The following is a 19,323-nucleotide window of genomic DNA, read 5'->3' on the forward strand; positions in this document are numbered from 1 at the left end:
TGCGGTTCAATGCAATAGTCCACATGGCAATGAATATTGTGGGGCATAGGTAATTTCTGCTGTGTGGTCAAACAGTGTGACGTGATCTCCACATTACTTGTTACCCTCTGCACTGTCTGACTTGCTGTTTTGTGTCTGAGTTGTTTGTGTTCTGGTTTTGTTTTTACTATAGAGATCTGCAGAGACTTGGAGAACTTCAGTCTGAATTGGCAGGGGTGGCCGACTTCTCTGCTGCCTATCTTCAGTGTCAGCTGCTCCTTATTAAGGTTTGCTTGGATTCAGTGTTTATGGATTCTGATGCGAAGAATGGACTTGAATGATCAGCAGTGTTTGAGACCCTAAGTGGAAAAACTGTTCTGTGAAGCCATCCAGCCGTGGGAAAATCACATGTCTCTATTGAAATAAGTGTGAACACATACAGTGTCTTAGGTAGGCTTCCTCTTGCTGTGAGGAAAGACCATGACCAGAAGGAGGAAAAGGTTTGTGTGGCTTGCACTTCCATCTTTTTATCACCGTTCACCATTGAAGGAAGTCAGGACAGGAACTAAACAGGGCAGGAACCTGGAGGCAGGAGCTGATGCGGAGGCCATAGAGAAGCTCTGCTTTCATGGCTTGTTCAGCTCCTTTCTTATAGAATCCAGGACCACCAGCCCAGGGATGGCACCACTCACAATGGACTGGGCCCTCCGTCATATATTAAGAAAATGCAGCTGGGCAGTGGTGGCGCATGTCATTAATCCCAGCACTCGGGAGGCAGAGGCCAGTGGATCTCTGAGTTCGAGGCCAGCATGGTTTACAGAGAGAGAGGGAGGCAGAGACAGCAAAACCAAAAAGAAAATGCCCTACAGCCTTGCCTACACCTATGAAAGCATTTTCTCAATCAGGGTTCCCTCCTCTCAGATGACTCTAGCTTGTGTCAAGTTGACATAAAACTATCCAGCACATACGGGAAATTTAATTTTAGGAGAAATCTTTTATCGTTCTCAAATTAGAACAATAGGTGTGGTGCTGCACGCCTTTAATCCCAGGACTCTGAGCCTGAGGCCAGCCTGGTCTGCACAGAGAAACCCTGTCTTGAAAAACCAAACAACAACAAATTAGGGCGGATTTTAAGTTTTAAATCCTGAAGATTGGAGCAAAGGCTACATAGCTTAGATGGTAGAATACCTGCTTAGCATTCCCAAGCCCCGGGCTTGATCTCAGCACCGGATAAACAGGAACACTATAGTCCCAGCATTTGGACCGATGGGAATTGGAGACAGGAGGATTCGGAGTTTCAGGACAATAGACAGGTCCTTATAAAACCCTGTTTCCAAAAGAGAAGGATACTAGGGTCATTAAGTGTTTGATTTAGTGGGATTAGCCTCATATTTAAACTTTCATACTATTTTCTTTCTGTTATGCCCAAATCCGCGAAGTTCCCGCAAAAACCAGCAAGGAAACTGAGTCCCATATGTAAAAACAAAGAGCCTTTATTTTAGTCAAGTTTGCGAACTTGGTCTCTCCATGTCCAACGTATTGGAATAACTGGAGAGCCCTGAGCTCAATTAGAATAGGGTTTTTATAGTAGTAAAGATGGGGGTGAGGGTTTTCTGAGGTTCCGGACTTCTGATTGGCTGACATTTGTCTAGGGGTGTCCTGGTGAATGTGCACTGGCAGGTGATCCTATCTACAGCGGTTGGAATGTTAGGCATTTCCTTTTCTAAAAAAAAAATCATTCATTCATTCATTCATTTATTATGTCTGCATGTATGCCTGCCCGCCAGAAGAGGGCACCAGATCTCATAGATGGTTGTGAGCCACCATGTGGTTGCTGGGAATTGAACTCAGGACCTCCGGAAGAGCAGCCAGTGCTCTTAACCTCTGAGCCATCTCTCCAGCTCTAGGTATTTCCTTTGAATGGTCTATTCTTGGGCGGTGGTCAGGTCCTGGCACCAGGTATTGCCTCAGGGTAAACTACCGAGACTCAGGCCTCTTATTAAATTTATCCAGGGCCGAGTTCTACTCTGGCATGTGATAGCGGTTGGAAATAAGAACTTGCCTTGGGTGACCTGTCCTTTCTTAGCTTATCATGGCTGGCCCCCACACTTTCTTTTTTGGTGAAGAGGGGATGGTGGTGTTTGAGACAGGGTTTCCCTGTGTAGCCCTGGCTGTCTTGAAATTCTCTTTCTGTAGACCAGGCTGACCTCAAACTCACAAAGATCTGCCTGCCTCTGCCTCCCGAGTGCAGGAATTGAAGGTGTGCACCACCACCTGGCATGCTATTTTCTGAACTTGCTTTTGATTTTGTTTGTCAAAGGCTAATTCATTTCTCTTAAAAGGGCCAACCTCCCAGGCCTTTGTTGGCACAGACCTGTAATCTGCCCGTTTGGGGGACCAAAGCAGCAGGATTCATTGCCAGCCTGGGCATCTTAGTGAAACTACCTCCATACTAAACTTGGCTGGCGATAGAAATGAGCAGCAGAACGTTTCCTTTGCCTGGCGCATGTGAGAGCCACTTGGAGACAGGAGAGTGGGAAAGGGAATAAAGGACAGGTTGCTGGCGCGAGGCCCTGTCTTATTGAAAAAAGCAAAACAAAATCCACTTTTGTTAGTAGCAAAAGAGGGGATTGAGAAGACATTGCTCAACTGTGCTGATCACTCTTGTTAGCCTAGAACCTGAGCCAGGAGTGTGTTTGTGATAGGGAGGAGCTAATAAATTGTGGCTATTCTCAGCCGTATGGTCTGTGGTGGGCGGGAAAATACTTACAGTATAATATTATGTACTCAAAAAAAAAAAATACAGAAGCATTCTGCTCCAACCACACTTATGTAGAAACTTGCACATGAGAAATAATTGGAAGTAACAGTTTTCTACTGCTGTTCAGTGTGGTGCTTCCAAATAGGTGTGGCCACTGATCCTTGGTGCAAAGTACCCACTGGACTGTTGAGACTTACTTTACGTTGCAGGTGTGAAAGGGAAGCCAGCTTGAGGTAGCATAGGGTAGAAAGTACTGAGTTATTGATTTATTTAGCAGTTCACTTAAAGCATTGCTTACACTACCAAGCATGTCTTCACTCGCTACCTGGAACCGAATGACCTAGAGAAATAGCTAAAGTAACTGGTCATTGCCCTTAACAACCTGCTGACTGCCACCTACTCTTCTGTAAAGTCTTGCTTGTTGGCCCCAGCTTGTGGTTTTAGAATATGAATTGAGAATACCAACTGGGCCCTGCATCGGAGCCTTTCAGGACCTGTCCTGGCTTCGGTCCACTGATGACATCTCCTGTCTTCTTCTCTCGATGGTGCCAGCACTTGTTCTTCTCAGAGAACCCAGGTTCAGTTCCTAGTGCCCACAGTACCCATAGGTTGCTCTCAACTGTCTAGAACTCCAGTTCCAGGAGAGCCAGTGCCCTTTTCTGCCCTCTAAAGCCACCAGGCGTGTGTGTGGTGCACAGACACAAAACAACAATAACAAAACAGAAAAAGGTACCACTTTTGTTAAAATGGCAGTATACTGAATTAAATAGACTCTATACATATTCTTAATTTTTCTTTTCTTTTTTTCTTTTTCTTTTTTTTTTTTTTTGAGGCAGGGTCTCTATGCTGGCCAGGATGGCCTTGAACTCACAGAGATCCACCTGTCTCTGCCTCCTGTGTGCTGGGACTAAAGGTGTGTGCTACACACCTGGCCCAAGTAGACTATATTTATTTTAAACATTTTTACTGAGCTGGGCATAATATTTCATACCTGCAATCCCAGTACTCAGGAGTCTGAGGCAGGAAGGTTGCCAAGTTCAAGGCCAGCTTGGACTATAGGATGAGACCATGTTGAAATAAACACCCCCAAAATTTAGTTTGCCAGTGTGTTTTCTGTTATAAACGTGCCTACTAGAAAATTGAAAATGACGTGTGTGACTTGCGTTTTTTAGATAGGGTTAGTCTGGTTTCTATGAAGTCATTCATTGCGCTGTTAGAAGGTCCTTGGAAGCCAAGTTTGATGGTGCCTACTAGAGAAGTTGAGACAGGAGGATCATGAGTTTGAGGCAGCCTGGGCTGCATCCATAAGGTCACCCTTTCTGAAGAAAAGAACAGGAAATCAAAAGATGGAGAAGAAACTCCCTGAAATAAACCCACAGCAGAGATAGGTGGAATTGGTACCCAGACCTGCGTAGGTGATAGAGAGGGGTGGGGAGTGACACCTGTGGCTCTCAGTGAGCGCTCTGATTGGAGAGAAGCTGGGAGAGGAGGCTCTAGGAAAGCTGCCCGGCTGGGAGTTTTACACATTGGATAGTGGTAGGGTGTGTCAAAGGACACCACACATGGGTTGGAATCTCAGTTGGAAGCCGGACAGTTTAGGCTGCTCGGGTTAATGCAGTGACCCTGTGAACAAGGCCCCAGGGCCCAGCGTGCAGCAGCTGATTGTCCTGCTAGTCATCTGAGCGCCAGCTGTCGCACACCTCTGCGGTAGGTAGGCAAGGCTTACTCGCTTTTAGACAGTGCAAGGAATGGGAGGAAACCCGCAGTATGCTAAATTCTCAATCAAAGCACAGATCTCAATTCTGTGTCCCTTTTGTGACCGCTGTGCCTGTCTCTCTCGTTTGTCTGAGTAGGCTTTGCAGGAGAAGCTGTGGAATGTGGCTGCCCCCCTATATCTAAAGCAGAGTGATTTGGCCTCAGCAGCAGCAAAACAGGTAAGCATATGGAGACTCCTCAGTCGGACGTCTGTCTGGGATCACTGGGCTTCTGTGACTTCCAGGTCTAATAGAAGTTAGTGAAGGGTTGTGCGGTGACTGTGCCCAGCGCTGGGCTCCAGAAGACCAGGGCTCGAGTTCAGGTCTCCTCCACCTTACGGGCTGATAAATGAACAAGTTATCTGAGTCTCTTGGAGTTTCATCCTCTGTACAGTGTGGCGGCTGAATTGCGTGATTTCTGAAATTGTTCTAACATATCAGTTTGTGGGCCTGGGGCGTGGCTCAGCAGGTCGAAGTATGTAGGCCTGATGACCTGAATTCAGGACCTGGAACCCATATACAGAACCCACACTCTCTCACACAGTTTATGTGATGCCATTTATATTATTGCATGTTTCAAACATATTAAAATCTAATAAAAATAGTTGTAGATCTTTTCTCTAAAGTGCATGTAAAATAATTTTGAGGTGGGATTTTGGTTTTTTGCTTTGTTTTGTTATTTAAGTCGGTTTCCCTGGGGCTTTTGTTGTCCTGGAGCTTGCTCTGTAGACCAGGCTGACCTCAAATTCACAGAGATCCACCTGCCTCTGCGTCGCAAGTGCTGGGATTAAAGGTGTGCGCCACCAACGCCTGGCAATTTTGAGGTTATTTTAATATTTTTAATTCTTTAATACTTTCATAGAGTGTATTTTTATATTCATCCATACTCCTCTTCCTAACTTTTCCTAAAACTATCCCCACCTCTCTACCATCCGATTTTGTTTCTCCTTTTTTAAAAAAATAACCTGTTGAGTCTTGTTTGTGCTCTGTCCATACCAGGGTTAGGGCCACCCACAAGAGTGTCACTAGCCTGCCAGGAGCCACACCCTTCCTCAGAAGCCATCAGCTGTCTGTAGCTCCTCAGCTAGGGTTGGAAGCTTGTGCAGCCCTCTCTCTCCTGTGATCTTTTACTGATTGTCTTTCCTTACAGATCATGGAAGAAACCTATAAAATGGAGTTTATGTACAGCGGGGTGGAGAATAAGCAGGTGGTGATCATACACCACATGAGGCTCCAGGCCAAAGCCCTGCAACTGATAGTCACTGCACGGACCACACGAGGGTAAGGGGCAGCTGATAGTCACTGCACGGACCACGCGAGGGTAACGGGCAGCTGATAGTCACTGCACGGACCACACGAGGGTAAGGGGCAGCTGATAGTCACTGCACGGACCACGCGAGGGTAAGGTGCAGCTGATAGTCACTGCATGGACCACGCGAGGGTAAGGTGCAGCTGATAGTCACTGCACGGACCACGCGAGGGTAAGGTGCAGCTGATAGTCACTGCACGGACCACGCGAGGGTAAGGTGCAGCTGATAGTCACTGCATGGACCACGCGAGGGTAAGGTGCATGTTGTATGGAGAGGGCCTGCTTTGGTCCCACCTGGCTAGCTTACACCCGAAATAATCACACAGAAATTATATTAATTAAACACTGCCTGGCCCATTAGCTCTAGCTTCCTATAGCTAACTCTCACATCTTGATTCGACCCATTTCTAATAATCTGTATGACACCACTGGGAAAGATTCAACATGTCTGACCTGGCAGCTCCATGGCGGCTCTCTCTCTGCCCTTCCCAGCATTCAGTTCTGTACTCCGCCTATCTAAGTGCTGCCCTATCAAAAGGCCAAGGCAGTTTCTTTATTCAACCAATGAAAGCAACACATAGACAGAAGGACAGGTGCACACTGGACAGAACAGGTGTTCTCCTGAGGACACCGTGGATACAGTCACCGCTCTCTTAAGGCAAATGATGAGGAAGATATAGGGAAGTCAGCTAAGAGATGTGCAGTCTGCTTCTTTCACTTTCAGGAAGTCTCAGATCAGACCCGTGCCTGACCTCTAGCCACAGATACGACTCCTGGCCTTGTGTTCCTCAGAGAGTCTAGGAGCTTGTCTATCTTACAGTGCTTGGGTTTCGGGGTTCTTGTCCTCACTCCTTCGTTCATGGAGTGACAGGTTTTTTACACTTTGCTTTTTTCCTGCAGAGTTGACCCCTTATTTGGAATGTGTGAAAAGTTTTTACAGGAAGTGGATTTTTTTCAGAGGTGAGTATTTTGTAACTCTTACGATGGTTTCTTCATCTTGTTTATGCAGAAAGTAACCTAACAGACGCCAAACGAGATCACGTCTTTTACGTGCTGCTGAGCTGCCCATCACCTGTTGTCAGTGTTTTCCTTAGTGGTGTATAAACGTTGTGAGTCTAGAGCTTCGAAGTAATAAATAATAAAAACATCAGGGCCATTTGGATTCAGCCCTTAGCTGAGCTACAGAAAACAAGTATGAATCTCTACAAACAACAACAAATTATTCTTTTAATTCCTTTTATATTTTTGTTTGAGATAGGATCTCACTGTGTTGCCCGGACTGGTCTTGAATTATTGATCCTCCTGCCTCACCTCTTGAATGGTAGGATTGCTGATATGTACCAGTGTGCCTGGCATTGTTCTTTTGCCTTTTTGAGACAGGGTCTCATGTACTCTGGGCAGGCCTTGAACTTGTATAGCTAAAGCTGGCTTGAACTCCTGATCCTCCTGCCTGTACCTCCCAAGTGCTGGGATTATGGCAGTTGTTCTTTAATTCCGTAGGTAAATAATAACAAGCCAGGTGTACTGACACATACCTTTAATGCCAGCATGGAGACAGAGGCATGGGGATTTGAGGCCAGCTTGGTCAACATAGTAAGTTCCATGCTAGCCATTGCTGCATAGTGAGACCATAGAGAGATGGAGAGAGAGAGAGAAGAAATAAGTAGGAGTTAGAGAAATGGTTAAGAGTAGTCACTGTTCTTTCAGTGAAATTGAGTTTGGTTCCCAGCACCCATACAGAGTGCCTCACAATTACCTGTAACTCTAGTTCCAGGGCTTTGATGCCCTCTTCTGGCTGCTGCCAGCCCCTGCATTCATGTGCACATACCCACACACAGAAACATGCACACATAATTAAAAATATATGTGAATCTTCTAAAATAACAGAATGAATGTGTGGAATAAATGTGTCTCAAGATGGGCACCATAGGGCACGTCTGTAATCCCAGCTGATCTGGATGCTAAGGCAGAAGAATCACTTGAGCCTATTATTTCAAGACTAGCTTGGGCGAAATATTGATTGATTATGTGCATGCATGCTTGCGTGTGTGTGTGTGTGTGTGTGTGTGTGTGTGTGTGTGTGTATGTGTGTGTGTGTGCACACTCAAGCATAGGGGATCCAGGGGCTAATGTTAGGTGTGTGCTTAACAGATGTTACTGTCCACCTTATTTTCTGCAACAGTCTCACACTGGACCTGGAGGACGTTGGTTTATCTAGGCCAGTGGCCAGCAAGCTCCAGGGAGCCTCCTGTCTTAACCTTCCCAACACTAGGGTTACAGGGGTCACTGCCACTCCCTACCTTTTTACTTGGGTTCTGGGGGAGTGGAACCCAGGTTCTTGTCACTTTAAAATGTTTCTCGGGGGCTAGCGAGAGGGCTCAGAGGTTAAGAGCACTGCCTGCTCTTCCAAAGGTCCTGAGTTCAATTCCAGCAACCACATGGTGGCTCACAACCATCTATGAGACCTGGTGCCCTCTTCTGGTGGACAGGCATACATGCAGACAGAACATTGTATACATAATAAATAAATAATAATAAAAAGTGGGTATCAGGTCCATCTACTATGGTCTGGATCTACTCTTAAAACATGCAGTAGATGATCAGAGGGCTTGATGGAGTTAAAGTAGTGAGACTGAGCTTGTTTCATGTGAACAGTTGGGTTTTTCATGGCGGGGAGCATAGTAGCCAACAGGCAAGCATAGTGCTGGAGCTGTACCCTAGGTCTCACATCTTAAGACACGATTACAAAGTCTATAACTCCAGTCACAAGGGATCTGACACCTACTTCTGTCCTCAGTGGACCAAATACACACATGGTACACAGATATACAAGCAGATAAAACACCCATACATGTAAAAAAAATAAAATTTAAATATTAGAATAAAAACAAATTTTTCCCCCTTTCACCATGTAACTGTGGCTGTTACAGAACACTGTGTATACCAGGCTGACCTCAAACACACAGATATCTGCCTGCTTCTGCCTCCTGAGTGGTAGGATTAAAGGTGTGTGCCACCATAATCTGTCAAAAATAAATCTTAGCAAAGTCCTTTCACACTTGATGGAGGACACTGCTATACTCTCAGCAGTTGAAAGACCAAGGCAGGAGGATTGCATTTCCCTGGGCTATAGTGAGACACTCTCTCAAACCACAGCAAATCATAGCAAACCCCCGGGGCTGGGATACAGTTCGGTGGGAGAGGCCCAGGGCTCAATCCCCAGTGCTACAAATGGGTCGACAAAAACCCAGCTGTTCCTCTTGCTTATTATTATTAGCACGATCCCCAGACTTAGAGTAGTACCTGGCACTTGATGGAGCCTCCTGTATAACATTTCCAATTAATTAGCGAATCTATGAAAAGAATGATAATAGCGTAATGATCAAATACACTCATATAAAGCTCTCAGGTGTATGCCTGACACTCATGGTTACTCATTAACAGAGCCTCAAATTATAGCCCAGGCTGGCCTTGATCTCTCAATAGTCCTCCTGCCTTAGCAGAATCCCCCAAATTCTGAGATTATAAACATTAACCACCATACCAGTGAAACAGGCTGTTAAACAAAAAACCAATTTTCTGTGTGTGTGTGTACATGTTTTATATGTGCCAGATGTTGATGTAGAGTGTTTTTTAATGATTTATGATATGTACAGTGCTCTATCTGCATGTATGCTGCAGGCCAGAAGAGGGCACCAGATCTCATTACAGATGGTTGTGAGTCACCATGTCATTGCTGGGAATTGAACTCAGGACCTCTGGAAGAGCAGGCAGTGCTCTTAACCTCTGAGCCATCTCTCCAGCTCTGAGTGTTTCCATCAAACACTTTCCACCTTATTTACTGAAGCAGGGGCACTTACTAAACCTGGAGTTTGCCAGTGAGCTTGATCTGCTGGCCAACAAGCCCTGGGGATCCTCTTCTGCCTTCCCAGTGCTGGGATACAGGTTCATGCTACTGCTCCTGTCTTTGTTACAGATTCTGGGGGTTAGGTTTAGGTCCTCATGCCTGCAAGGCTAGGGCGTTATTGACTCAGCTGTGGCTCTTTGGCTGATCATGGTGCCCCGGCAGGCTGATCACTGTCCCTGTCAATTTCAGGCACGATCCTAAAGCTCCTCCCATTTCATTCCTCTTCCTGCTTCAGGGCTGGCAGAAGTGTGGGCTTAGCTAGCCTGGTGAACGAGTGTGTGGTCAGTGCTTCTGTGTGTTCACACAGGTGCTTCGTTGCCGATTTGCCCCAACTTCATGACAGCTTTGTGGACAAACTTCTTGATATTATGCCCCGACTCATGGCGTCTAAACCTCTGGAAGTGATCAAAATTCTGCAAACAATGCTGCGGCAGAGCACCTTCCTCCATCTCCCACTGCCGGAGCAGGTCAGAGTCCACGTGCCCTCGCCCATCTGTCCTGACACTTAAAGCCACTTAGTTCAGTGAGCTTCTGTGACCAGGGGAGCAGTGAGCTAGGGTCCTTCCTCGGACCACCCCTCTGAGCTTTCTCACTGGCCTGAACATGACCATATTTTCTTGTTTACAGATCCACAAAGCCTCGGCCACCATCATCGAGCCCGCAGGCGAGTCAGACAACCCTTTGCGGTTTACGTCTGGGTTGGTGGTAGCCTTGGATGTGGACGCAACCCTGGAACATGTGCAAGACCCTCAGAACACTGTTAAGGTCCAGGTGTGTTGGGTGTGGGCTCCGTGGTGTTTACACTGACACTGTGTTGAAGCCTTTAACTTTGGTTCTTTTGTCATCTACTTGAGGGACCAAGACTGAAAAGGGACAAAAAGAGGTGCCATGGCAGGAGCCAACTCTGCTCTTGAGCAAATTAAACTCTAAACCTCAGATTCTACATCTGAAAATAGGAATAGCAGACATTAGCATGAAATGTGTATAATGCCCTCAGAATCCAGGAAGGTTTTACTTACTAAGGATCTGTATAATGCAGACTTTAGATTTAATCCTTTCTACACACACACACGCTGAATGTATCAGTTGTAATAAACAAGTTCTATTGGTTGGTCAGGTGGCAGACAAAACTCATAGATGGGAAGAAATGATCATGATCAGGAGAACACATTTTTCCAGCATTAGATAAGCTAGAATCACATGAGAGATGGGGTAAAGCCGAGCCCACAATCCCAGCTTCCTCCACCTCTCCGTCCTTCCTGCCGTCCATCTGTGCATTTCGTGCTTGCTTCAGTGCAGTGCTCAGTGCGGAGGTTGTGGGTCGGGCTGTGTGGTGCGCTCAGTTTCACTGGGAGCCGGATCAAGGGGCCGGCAGTTAGAAGTGGAGGTAGGTGCTTCAGCAGGCACAGTTAAGCCTACTGTGCTGAAGGTGCTGATGCGGTACCGCCTGACAGGGGACTGGCAGAGGGTGAGGAAAAGCGGAGAGTGAGCCCCTGTTGGTGCAGGTCATGAGAGGAGAGGGCGGTCTGAGTTACTGTATTTTAGCCACGGCAAAAGGAAATACATTTTTAAGTTGTTCTGGAATTCAGAATATGATTCATGCTGGCCATTTTCTTCCCCTCACCTGCTTGGGCCACAGGTTTTTAAACTCCTGAAGGAATGTTTCCGGCAGCTGTTAGACAGCAGAGTCCAGACTTTGACAGGGAACTTGGTTCTGTTGCTTTGTGCCACTCCTTTCTTCCTTACCCCCACCCACTTTTACTACAGAATCTCTAGACCAGGCTGACCTCCAAGTCTCTAAGAATGACCTTGACCTTCCAATCCTCCCATCTCTGCTCACAAAGGCAGTATTGTGGGCATATGCTGTTTGGGGTCATGTATGAAATGATAATTCATATAAAACAGGCAAGCATTCCACCAGCTGAGCCTTATCTGTAGTCCCTTCCCTTTTAGAAGTCATTTTTTGGTTATTTCAGACATGGATGCATTGCCCTATTCCAGTTCCTCCTAGACACTTACTCCATTATCCTCCCAACTTCTCCTCTTCTTTTAAGTTAACCCACTGAGCTGTTAAAGATAACGGAGTTCTGGAAACTAGGGCCCCTACAGCTTTCTTCTGCCCTAGGATGGGGCCGCAGAGCCTAGAAGCAGAGTAGAGAGAAACAGCTTGTAATTATCTTTGCTGTGACCAAATACCTGAGAAAAGCAACTTGAGATGGAAGGAGTTGATTTAGCTCGTGGTTTCGAAGGTTTCAGCCTGCAGTTGCCTGGCTCCATCCCTGTAGGCCTCAGGTGAGGCTACAGCCTCATAGCAGGGGGTCCAAAGAGGACAAAGCTGTTCAGCTCATGACTTGGAGCAAGCTGGAACGGAGGAGGGGCTGGGGACATGACAGGCTCAGCCTTGCCCCAGAATACATGAAATTACAAATCTCTCAGGGGTTTGAGCCCTTGGTTAGGTCAGAGTCCTAATGATCCAGTCATTTCCCCAAAACCCTGCTTCTGAACACTACTTTACGGACTAAGCTTTCAGTATACAAGTTTAAGGCTAGTGTAGGCTACGTAACAAGATTGGATCTCAAAACAGTCACAAAGATGGCTTAGTGAACAAGAAGCTAAAAATCACTGGAGCATAAAAATCTCGGTATAGCCACACATTCCTGCACGCTGCCCAGGGGGTGAGGGAAATGCCTTGAAAACAAGGTGGAGGGCATTCTGGTCTCTGCAGTATCCCCTCCCCCCATACCCAAACACAGCAGAGAGAGGGAGAGAAAAATAAACATAGACCTGTCAGTCCTTGGGAGGGCCCAAGATGCTCAGAGAGATGAAAGATTTGAGCCAGCAGACAAGACACAAACTTCCCTGGATTTCGTGGTTGAAAGGATGATCCGAGTCCTCTCTGTGTGCACAGAGCTGGTCCAGTCCGTCCTCCTGTCTGCTTGTCCCTGTGTCCTGTAATAGACTCTGCACAGGCAGCTAGGGCCTCAAGCTATTGAGGGAAGAATTCTGTGTCCCTTGGAGAGATGTGAAGATTTGGCTAACGATGCAAACAGACCCCCTCTTTCTTTGAGTGCTCTCTGGAGACTGCTTCAGAGCCGAGGAGGGAAGTCCTTCCAGCGCTGTGACATTGTTCTCTTTAAGAAATATTTACGGGGGCTGGAGAGATGGCTCAGAGGTTAAGAGCACTGCCTGCTCTTCCAAAGGTCCTGATTTCAATTCCCAGCAACCACATGGTAGCTCACAACCATCTGTAATGAGGTCTGGTGCCCTCTTCTGGCCTTCAGGCACAATGCAGAAAGAATATTATATACATAATAAATAAATACTTTTAAAAAAAAGAAATATTTACGGCATACTGCTTCTAGTATTGCCTACCACCACCACCCTATTTTTTTTTTTTTTTTGTCAAATTTTTGAGACGGGGCTTCACTGTGCTGCCCTGGCTGTCCTGGAGTTCACTTTATAGACCAGGCTGGCCTCGCCTCTGCCTCCCGAGTGCACCACCACTGCCCGACATGCCTTGTTCCCACTTAAGAAGCAGATTTTTATGATGGCTAGGGTCACCTTTCTACTGCTGACTTGGGGTTCACATCTGTTTTCTTGGCTCATGTGTCTTCTATGGTCCCATTTCTGTAATGCTTTAGGTCTTGTACCCTGATGGCCAGGCTCAGATGATCCACCCGAAGCCAGCAGACTTTCGGAACCCTGGCCCCGGCCGGCACCGCCTCATCACTCAGGTGTACCTATCCCACACTGCCTGGACAGGTGAGTCGGCGGGCTGGGGGAGCAGGAGCATCTCCGCACTAATCTCGCTCTCTGCCCGTTATGATTGTTTAGAGTGTCACTGGGCAGCCCTGGCTGGCCCAGAATTCTGTGTAGGCCAGGCTGGCCTCCAGCTCTGCCTCCCAAGTACTGGGATTAAAGGCATGTGCCGGCCAGGCATGGAGGCAGAGGCAGGCGGGTCTCAGTGAGTTCGAGGCCAGCCTGGTCTACAGAGTGAGTTCCAGGACAGCGAGAGCTACAGAGAAACCCTGTCCTGGGGGCTACTCTGAGTGAACTGGATCTCTTTTACGGAAGGATGTCATAAGCTCAAACATTAATATGTTTGGACTGATTTGCTGTTTGCACGAGGAACAAGGTTCCATTAGAAGACATAGGGGACTGTAGAGCCGAGTCTCATGGGGATAGACTGGGCTGCACACGAGGAGACTAACTTTCCTGCTCTAACTATTGCAGGAAGTGGAGTCCATAGCTGCTTTGGAGGTCAGGATGCTACCTTGTAGAGAGCTAGGACTCAGAGTCGGGGGTTCAGATCCTCCTTTATGTGTGATTCTGTCGACCTTACTTGATTTCTCCTTTTCTTTAGGATGGGAACCATTCTTCTAGGAAAAACGGATGCGTTGTAGGGCTTGTCTCGGGTGACTTTCACTTCTCCTCTCCACCATTGCCTCTCTTTCTCTCTCTCTTCTCCCTTCTCAGTGGCATTGGCTTGAATTGCCATTCCTATCAGAAGATGGTAAGGGAAGGCAGAATGGCTCTCTGCCCTCCCGACTTGCCCAGGATTTGGCTCCTTGAAGTGCTGTGGTGCTCTCTGAGATAGACCAGGAGTCCTGATGACAGAGCTGATGCTGGGCTTGCCCTGGCTGCACCCCGAGTGGGAGATGGTTCTGGAAGTCTGGGATTGGCATAGTGCTTATGTCATGACCACACTCATGACTGAGAGGCCCTGTGGTGTGGGTGTGTACGCTGCATGGCTGGAGCTGAGGCTGCACTTAGTACTCCTGCTGAACTCAATGGGCCCAGGAGGAGAGCAATGTAGACCTCGAGAGACCAGAAAGAGTTGGAGAGGCATTCGGAGTCCTGGAGCCTTTGTCCTGGTTGATTGTGAACCGTCCAGCTCATTCTTACCCTCCGAACTTTTAGCTGGAAGCTGATCTTTAACCCTTACACCCAAGTAGGGTGCATGCAAGTTGATTGTGTTCTGTGCCTTGCAGTTGCCAGTAGGTCCTTCTGAATGTCTCTCCCTCTCCTTTGTGGAAGCCATGTGGTTAGCAAAAGACCAAACTCAGCTCAGTTGCTCACAGGGTGGATCTGAGCAGCCACTTAGAGCTATCTGAGCTCCTGGACTTTTTTCAAGATTGTGACTCTTTTTTTCATGGTGTGGCAAGAAAAGAAGTCCTGGGGTTTTATGCTTGGCACAGAGTGGGTTTCTATTCCAAAGCCTCCCTGCCTTCTTCCCTCAGTGCATTCAAGCTCAATTAGAGCATGTCCTATACTCCTTGTCACTCAGCCGAAACAGCCAATGACTCACAAGGGGTTTGTTTACTCTCAGGAGGCCTGCCACAGACAGGCGGCCGATCTGCAGTGTAGTGTGTGAAAGAATCAGAAGGACTCTGCTGTTTTAAATCCCCGAAACAGGTTCCTTTCCACTGGTAACAAATTTTCTGCCAGAACTGTTTCTACCTTGAACCTTTCCTTTCCACTAGAAAAGGCAGGTCCAAGATGCACACAGACCACAGTCACAGCACCGACTGCGTATCCAGCACTGTGGCCTCCTGCAGATTTCTCTCTGGTGCCCTCGGCAGCTGTGGCTCTGAGTGGCAGAAGCTCACATGGAGGCAGTGGCATTACATCTGCAGCCTTGGGGCCAGCCTCAAATGATTCGGCTAGAAAACTGGTTTCGTGTTTGAGGATGAAAAGGGATGCAGACATAGGAAAAGCCCATCTTTTGTTTTTTGAGATAGCATCTCACTATGTAGCTCTGGTTGTCCTGTAACTCACTATGTTGACTAGGCTGGCCTTAAACTCACAGAGAGATTTGCTCGCCTCTGCCTCCAGGGTGCTGAGATGAAAGGTGTGGGCCACCTCCATTTGATGTGCTCCTCCCCCAGCCATGCAGCCGGCTTTGATGGCCCTTCATTTGCAGCTTCATTTGAATTCCTAGAAGTTACCGAGTGGTGGAGGATTTCTTGTTTTATTTTTGTTTTCCAGAGCCATGCCAAGTGGAAGTGCGGCTGCTGCTGGCCTACAACTCTGGTGCACGCATCCCAAAATCTCCATGGATGGAGGGTGGCGAGATGTTACCACAGGTGGAGACCAGCATTGAGGGCACCATCCCTTTCAGTAAGCCCGTGAAAGTTTACATCATGCCCAAGCCTGCAAGACGCTGACCCCAACCAGTTTTCACAGCCATGGCCTAGGAGCCCTTTCCGGGTACCCGTGAGCAGAAGCCTGTTGCGTCACCTGGAAGTGTGTAGGCATGAAGAACATGCCAGCCTTACAATCCCTTTCAGTACCGTACACAGGGTCAATCATTTTTACATTAATAACAGAAATATTCTGGTTTATCTCTTCCGTTCCCATAATAAAGTTGAGAAAACACCTAGCTGTTCTAGTTTCTAGTCTTAAAAAAAAGCCCATAGCAGTAATAACACCTGTTAGTTCTGAAATGTAAGACATATGGTCTGATTTTCCAGGCATTTACAACTCCTGGTTATTCAAACCATGGTCTTGTTTCTTGAAGTAACAATTTCTTTGCCAGAGTCAATGCCAAAGCCATTTAACAGCTGTATATCACCACTGAAAGGTTCTGAAGGGCCTTGGACATCTGTTCAAGCAATGGACGGGTGAAGAAAGGACAGAATAGCAGGACAGTAAGTCATTTTTATCCTGGATGAAGTCTCGATCTTGCCTGCATTGCCCTTGGAATCCCTTCGCCTTTAATAAAGGCATGAGGACCATATTTGGGGAAAGCAGGCCGTGCTGTGGGAAGAAAGGAAGTCCTGTCTGGCAGCACCTCTGCTGCATTGGAGCTGCAGGAAAGTCCAGGTGAGGTGGACTAAGTGGGTGCTGCAGAGAGGCTGACTGGGAAGCAGGCCCGTGCTGTGTGCGTGTGCCATCCACATAAGGTTGGGAAACTGTGCTGTTAATAGTCAAACTTGTATTCGTTCAAATCTAAAAGGATTCCAGAGGCCCCAGCTGTTCTGCTCTACTGCCCCGCTATGGGGGAAGTATACAGGTACTCTGGGCACGTGGGGAACCACATCCACAAGGCAGCATTGCTGGCAGCAGGCCCAGCAGGGGTGTTGCCGGCAATGTGTGAGCCTTGTCTTAGAATTGGGCATTATGATGGGAATGGGCTACTTAGCATGGTGGTGCTTACCTGTGATCCTAGCACTCTGCAAGCAGAGGCAAGTTAGATCTCTGTGAGTTCAAGACCAGCCTGGGCACATAATGAGTTCTAGGACAGCCAAAGCTATATAGTGAGGCCTTGTCTCAAAAAAAAAAAAAAAAAAAACAAGATCTGTGGGGGTCTTTTGGAGGGGGGTGTGATGAGCTGTGCAAGCATGAGTTTAATTCTCAGCACCCCATAAAAGCTGGGCGTGGTGGCGGTGCAGCCTAGGCAGGAAGGTCCCTGCAGATTCTGTCTCAAAACTAAGGTGGGTGGGTATGGCGTAGTAAGCCTTAAATCCCAGCACTCTGACCCACCTGTGCAGATGGGTCTCAGGGTTCAAGGACAGCCTGACTGAATTCAAGGCCCATGAGAGTTACATAGTAACACCCTGTCTTGGAAATAACAAACACTGAGATGGCTCACAGTATAAAAGTACAACCCAAGCCTGACATCTCAGTTTGATCCTGGATATGGTGGCTCACATCTGTAATCCTAGCCCTCCTAGTGCAAGACAGGCAGAGACAGGATCACCCAGAAGCTCAAGGGCCGACGCACTATGTACAGTGTGGAAGAAATGACAGAGTAAAGAAGAGAGCCAACTCCTGCCAGCCTCCTCTGCTCTCCACACGCACACTGTGGGACCTGCGTGGGCACACTCAAACCATACACATATACGATGATAAACACATTTTAAAATAGATTGGAGGGACTGGAGAGACGGCTCAGTGGTTAAGAGCATTGCTTGCTCTTCCAAAGGTCCTGAGTTCAATTCCCAGCAACCACATGGTGGCTCACAACCATCTGTAATGAGGTCTGGTGCCCTCTTCTGGCCTGCAGGCATACACACAGAATACTATATACATAATAAATAAATAAATAAATATTAAAAAAAAAATAAAATAAGCCTGGCGGTGGTGGCACATGCCTTTAATCCCAGCACTCAGGAGGCAGAGGCAGGCGGATCTCTGTGAGTTCGAGACCAGCCTGGTCTACAAGAGCTAGTTCCAGGACAGGCTCCAAAACCACAGAGAAACCCTGTCTCGAAAAACAAAAAAATAAATAAATAAATAAAATAAAATAAAATCGATTGCATTTGTAGGGTATATGTGACTACCTGTGTGCCCGGTGCTCTCCAGTCCCCTGGAACTGGAGTTAAAAACAACTGTGAGTCCATGTGAACCAGCTCCTCCGCAGCCAGGGCTCTTCATTACTGAGCCATCTCCCCAGCTCCCAATACATGTTTTTTTTGTTTTGTTTTGTTTTGTTTTTTTAAGATGGGAAGCAATTGAGAACACTGAAATCACCTCTGGCCTCCACATGTATGCGTTAATCCTAGCACTTGGGAGACAGAGGCAGCCTGGTCTACACAGAATTCCAGGACAACCAGGGCCACACAGAGAAACCCTGTCTTGAAAATTAAAAAAAAAAAAAGACTTCACACGATGGCTGTCCAGCCATCCGGTGTGTTGTAAAGCAGGAATGAGCACATGTGCTGGCTAGTTTTGTGTCCACTCGACACAAGCTGGAGTCACCTCAGGAGGGAGCCTCAGCTGAGAGAATGGAGCTGAAGGAAGCAACAGAGCATTTCTTAGTGGCTGAGGGGGAGGGCACAGTGCACTGTGGGTAGGGACATTCCTGGGTTCCGTAAGAGCAAGTTGAGCAAGCCTCCATGAGCTCCTGTTTCCGGGTTCCCACCCAATGTGAGTTCCTGCTGTGCCTCTCCTCAGTGGACTGTGACTTGGGATCTGTAGGCCAAATAAAACAAACCCTTCACTCCCCAAGTTGCTTTTGGTCATGGCTCACCGCAGCAATAGCAACTCTAACTAGGACATAGGTCAAGCAAGGGCCATTGAATGAGATGGATTCGGTGACACGGGCAGTTCCTGCATCCACAGCCTGTCTTTTTTTTTTTAATATTTATTTATTTATTATGTATACAGTATACAATATTCTGTCTGTGTGTATGTCTGCAGACCAGAAGAGGGCAGCAGATCTCATTACAGATGGTTGTGAGCCACCATGTGGTTGCCGGGAATTGAACTCATGACCTTTGGAAGAGCAGGCAATGCTCTTAACCACAGAGCCATCTCTCCAGCCCCCTCCACAGCCTGTCTTGATCACATTTGGAACGCGGAGAGCTTAGACAAGTAATAGCAAAAGTAAGTGCACCACGAAGAGGTGAAGCTGGAACTTAGCAGCACGCGACTTTCCAGTTGTGCTTGGCGCTGTAACTCTTTACACGAACTAACTTCCAACTGCTCTACAAAGTAGTTACTCCTACCTTCATTTGGTAAACAAAATAATTAAAATTTAGAGAAACCAGGCCAGTGAGATGGCTCTTTCCATCAGGACAGCGTCTTAAGTTCTTTGGGACCCAAATTGTGAAAGGAAAGGACCTGCTCCTCCAGGTTGTGTTCTGACCTCCGTGTTCCCCTTCATGTG

At 47.3% G+C, this 19,323-nt stretch overlaps 1 protein-coding gene across 1 annotated transcript in view; it reads left to right on the plus strand.

The window, feature by feature from the left end:
- Positions 1-16,092, plus strand: part of LOC121458899 (integrator complex subunit 4) — a 57,081-nt gene extending 40,989 nt beyond the window's left edge. The window contains exons 16-23 of the mRNA XM_041668271.1: positions 173-266; positions 4,594-4,674; positions 5,645-5,775; positions 6,704-6,763; positions 10,018-10,177; positions 10,338-10,481; positions 13,352-13,472; positions 15,699-16,092. Coding sequence (XP_041524205.1) covers positions 173-266; positions 4,594-4,674; positions 5,645-5,775; positions 6,704-6,763; positions 10,018-10,177; positions 10,338-10,481; positions 13,352-13,472; positions 15,699-15,877 — 970 coding nt within the window. The 3' untranslated portion in view covers positions 15,878-16,092. The remainder of the gene's footprint in view (positions 1-172; positions 267-4,593; positions 4,675-5,644; positions 5,776-6,703; positions 6,764-10,017; positions 10,178-10,337; positions 10,482-13,351; positions 13,473-15,698) is intronic.
- The last annotated feature ends 3,231 nt before the right edge of the window (positions 16,093-19,323 follow it).

The sequence above is a fragment of the Microtus oregoni genome, unplaced genomic scaffold, assembly GCF_018167655.1.
Source record: "Microtus oregoni isolate MIOR12 unplaced genomic scaffold, Mior012 000018F_ref0000195, whole genome shotgun sequence".
Classification (NCBI taxonomy): Eukaryota; Metazoa; Chordata; class Mammalia; order Rodentia; family Cricetidae; genus Microtus; species Microtus oregoni.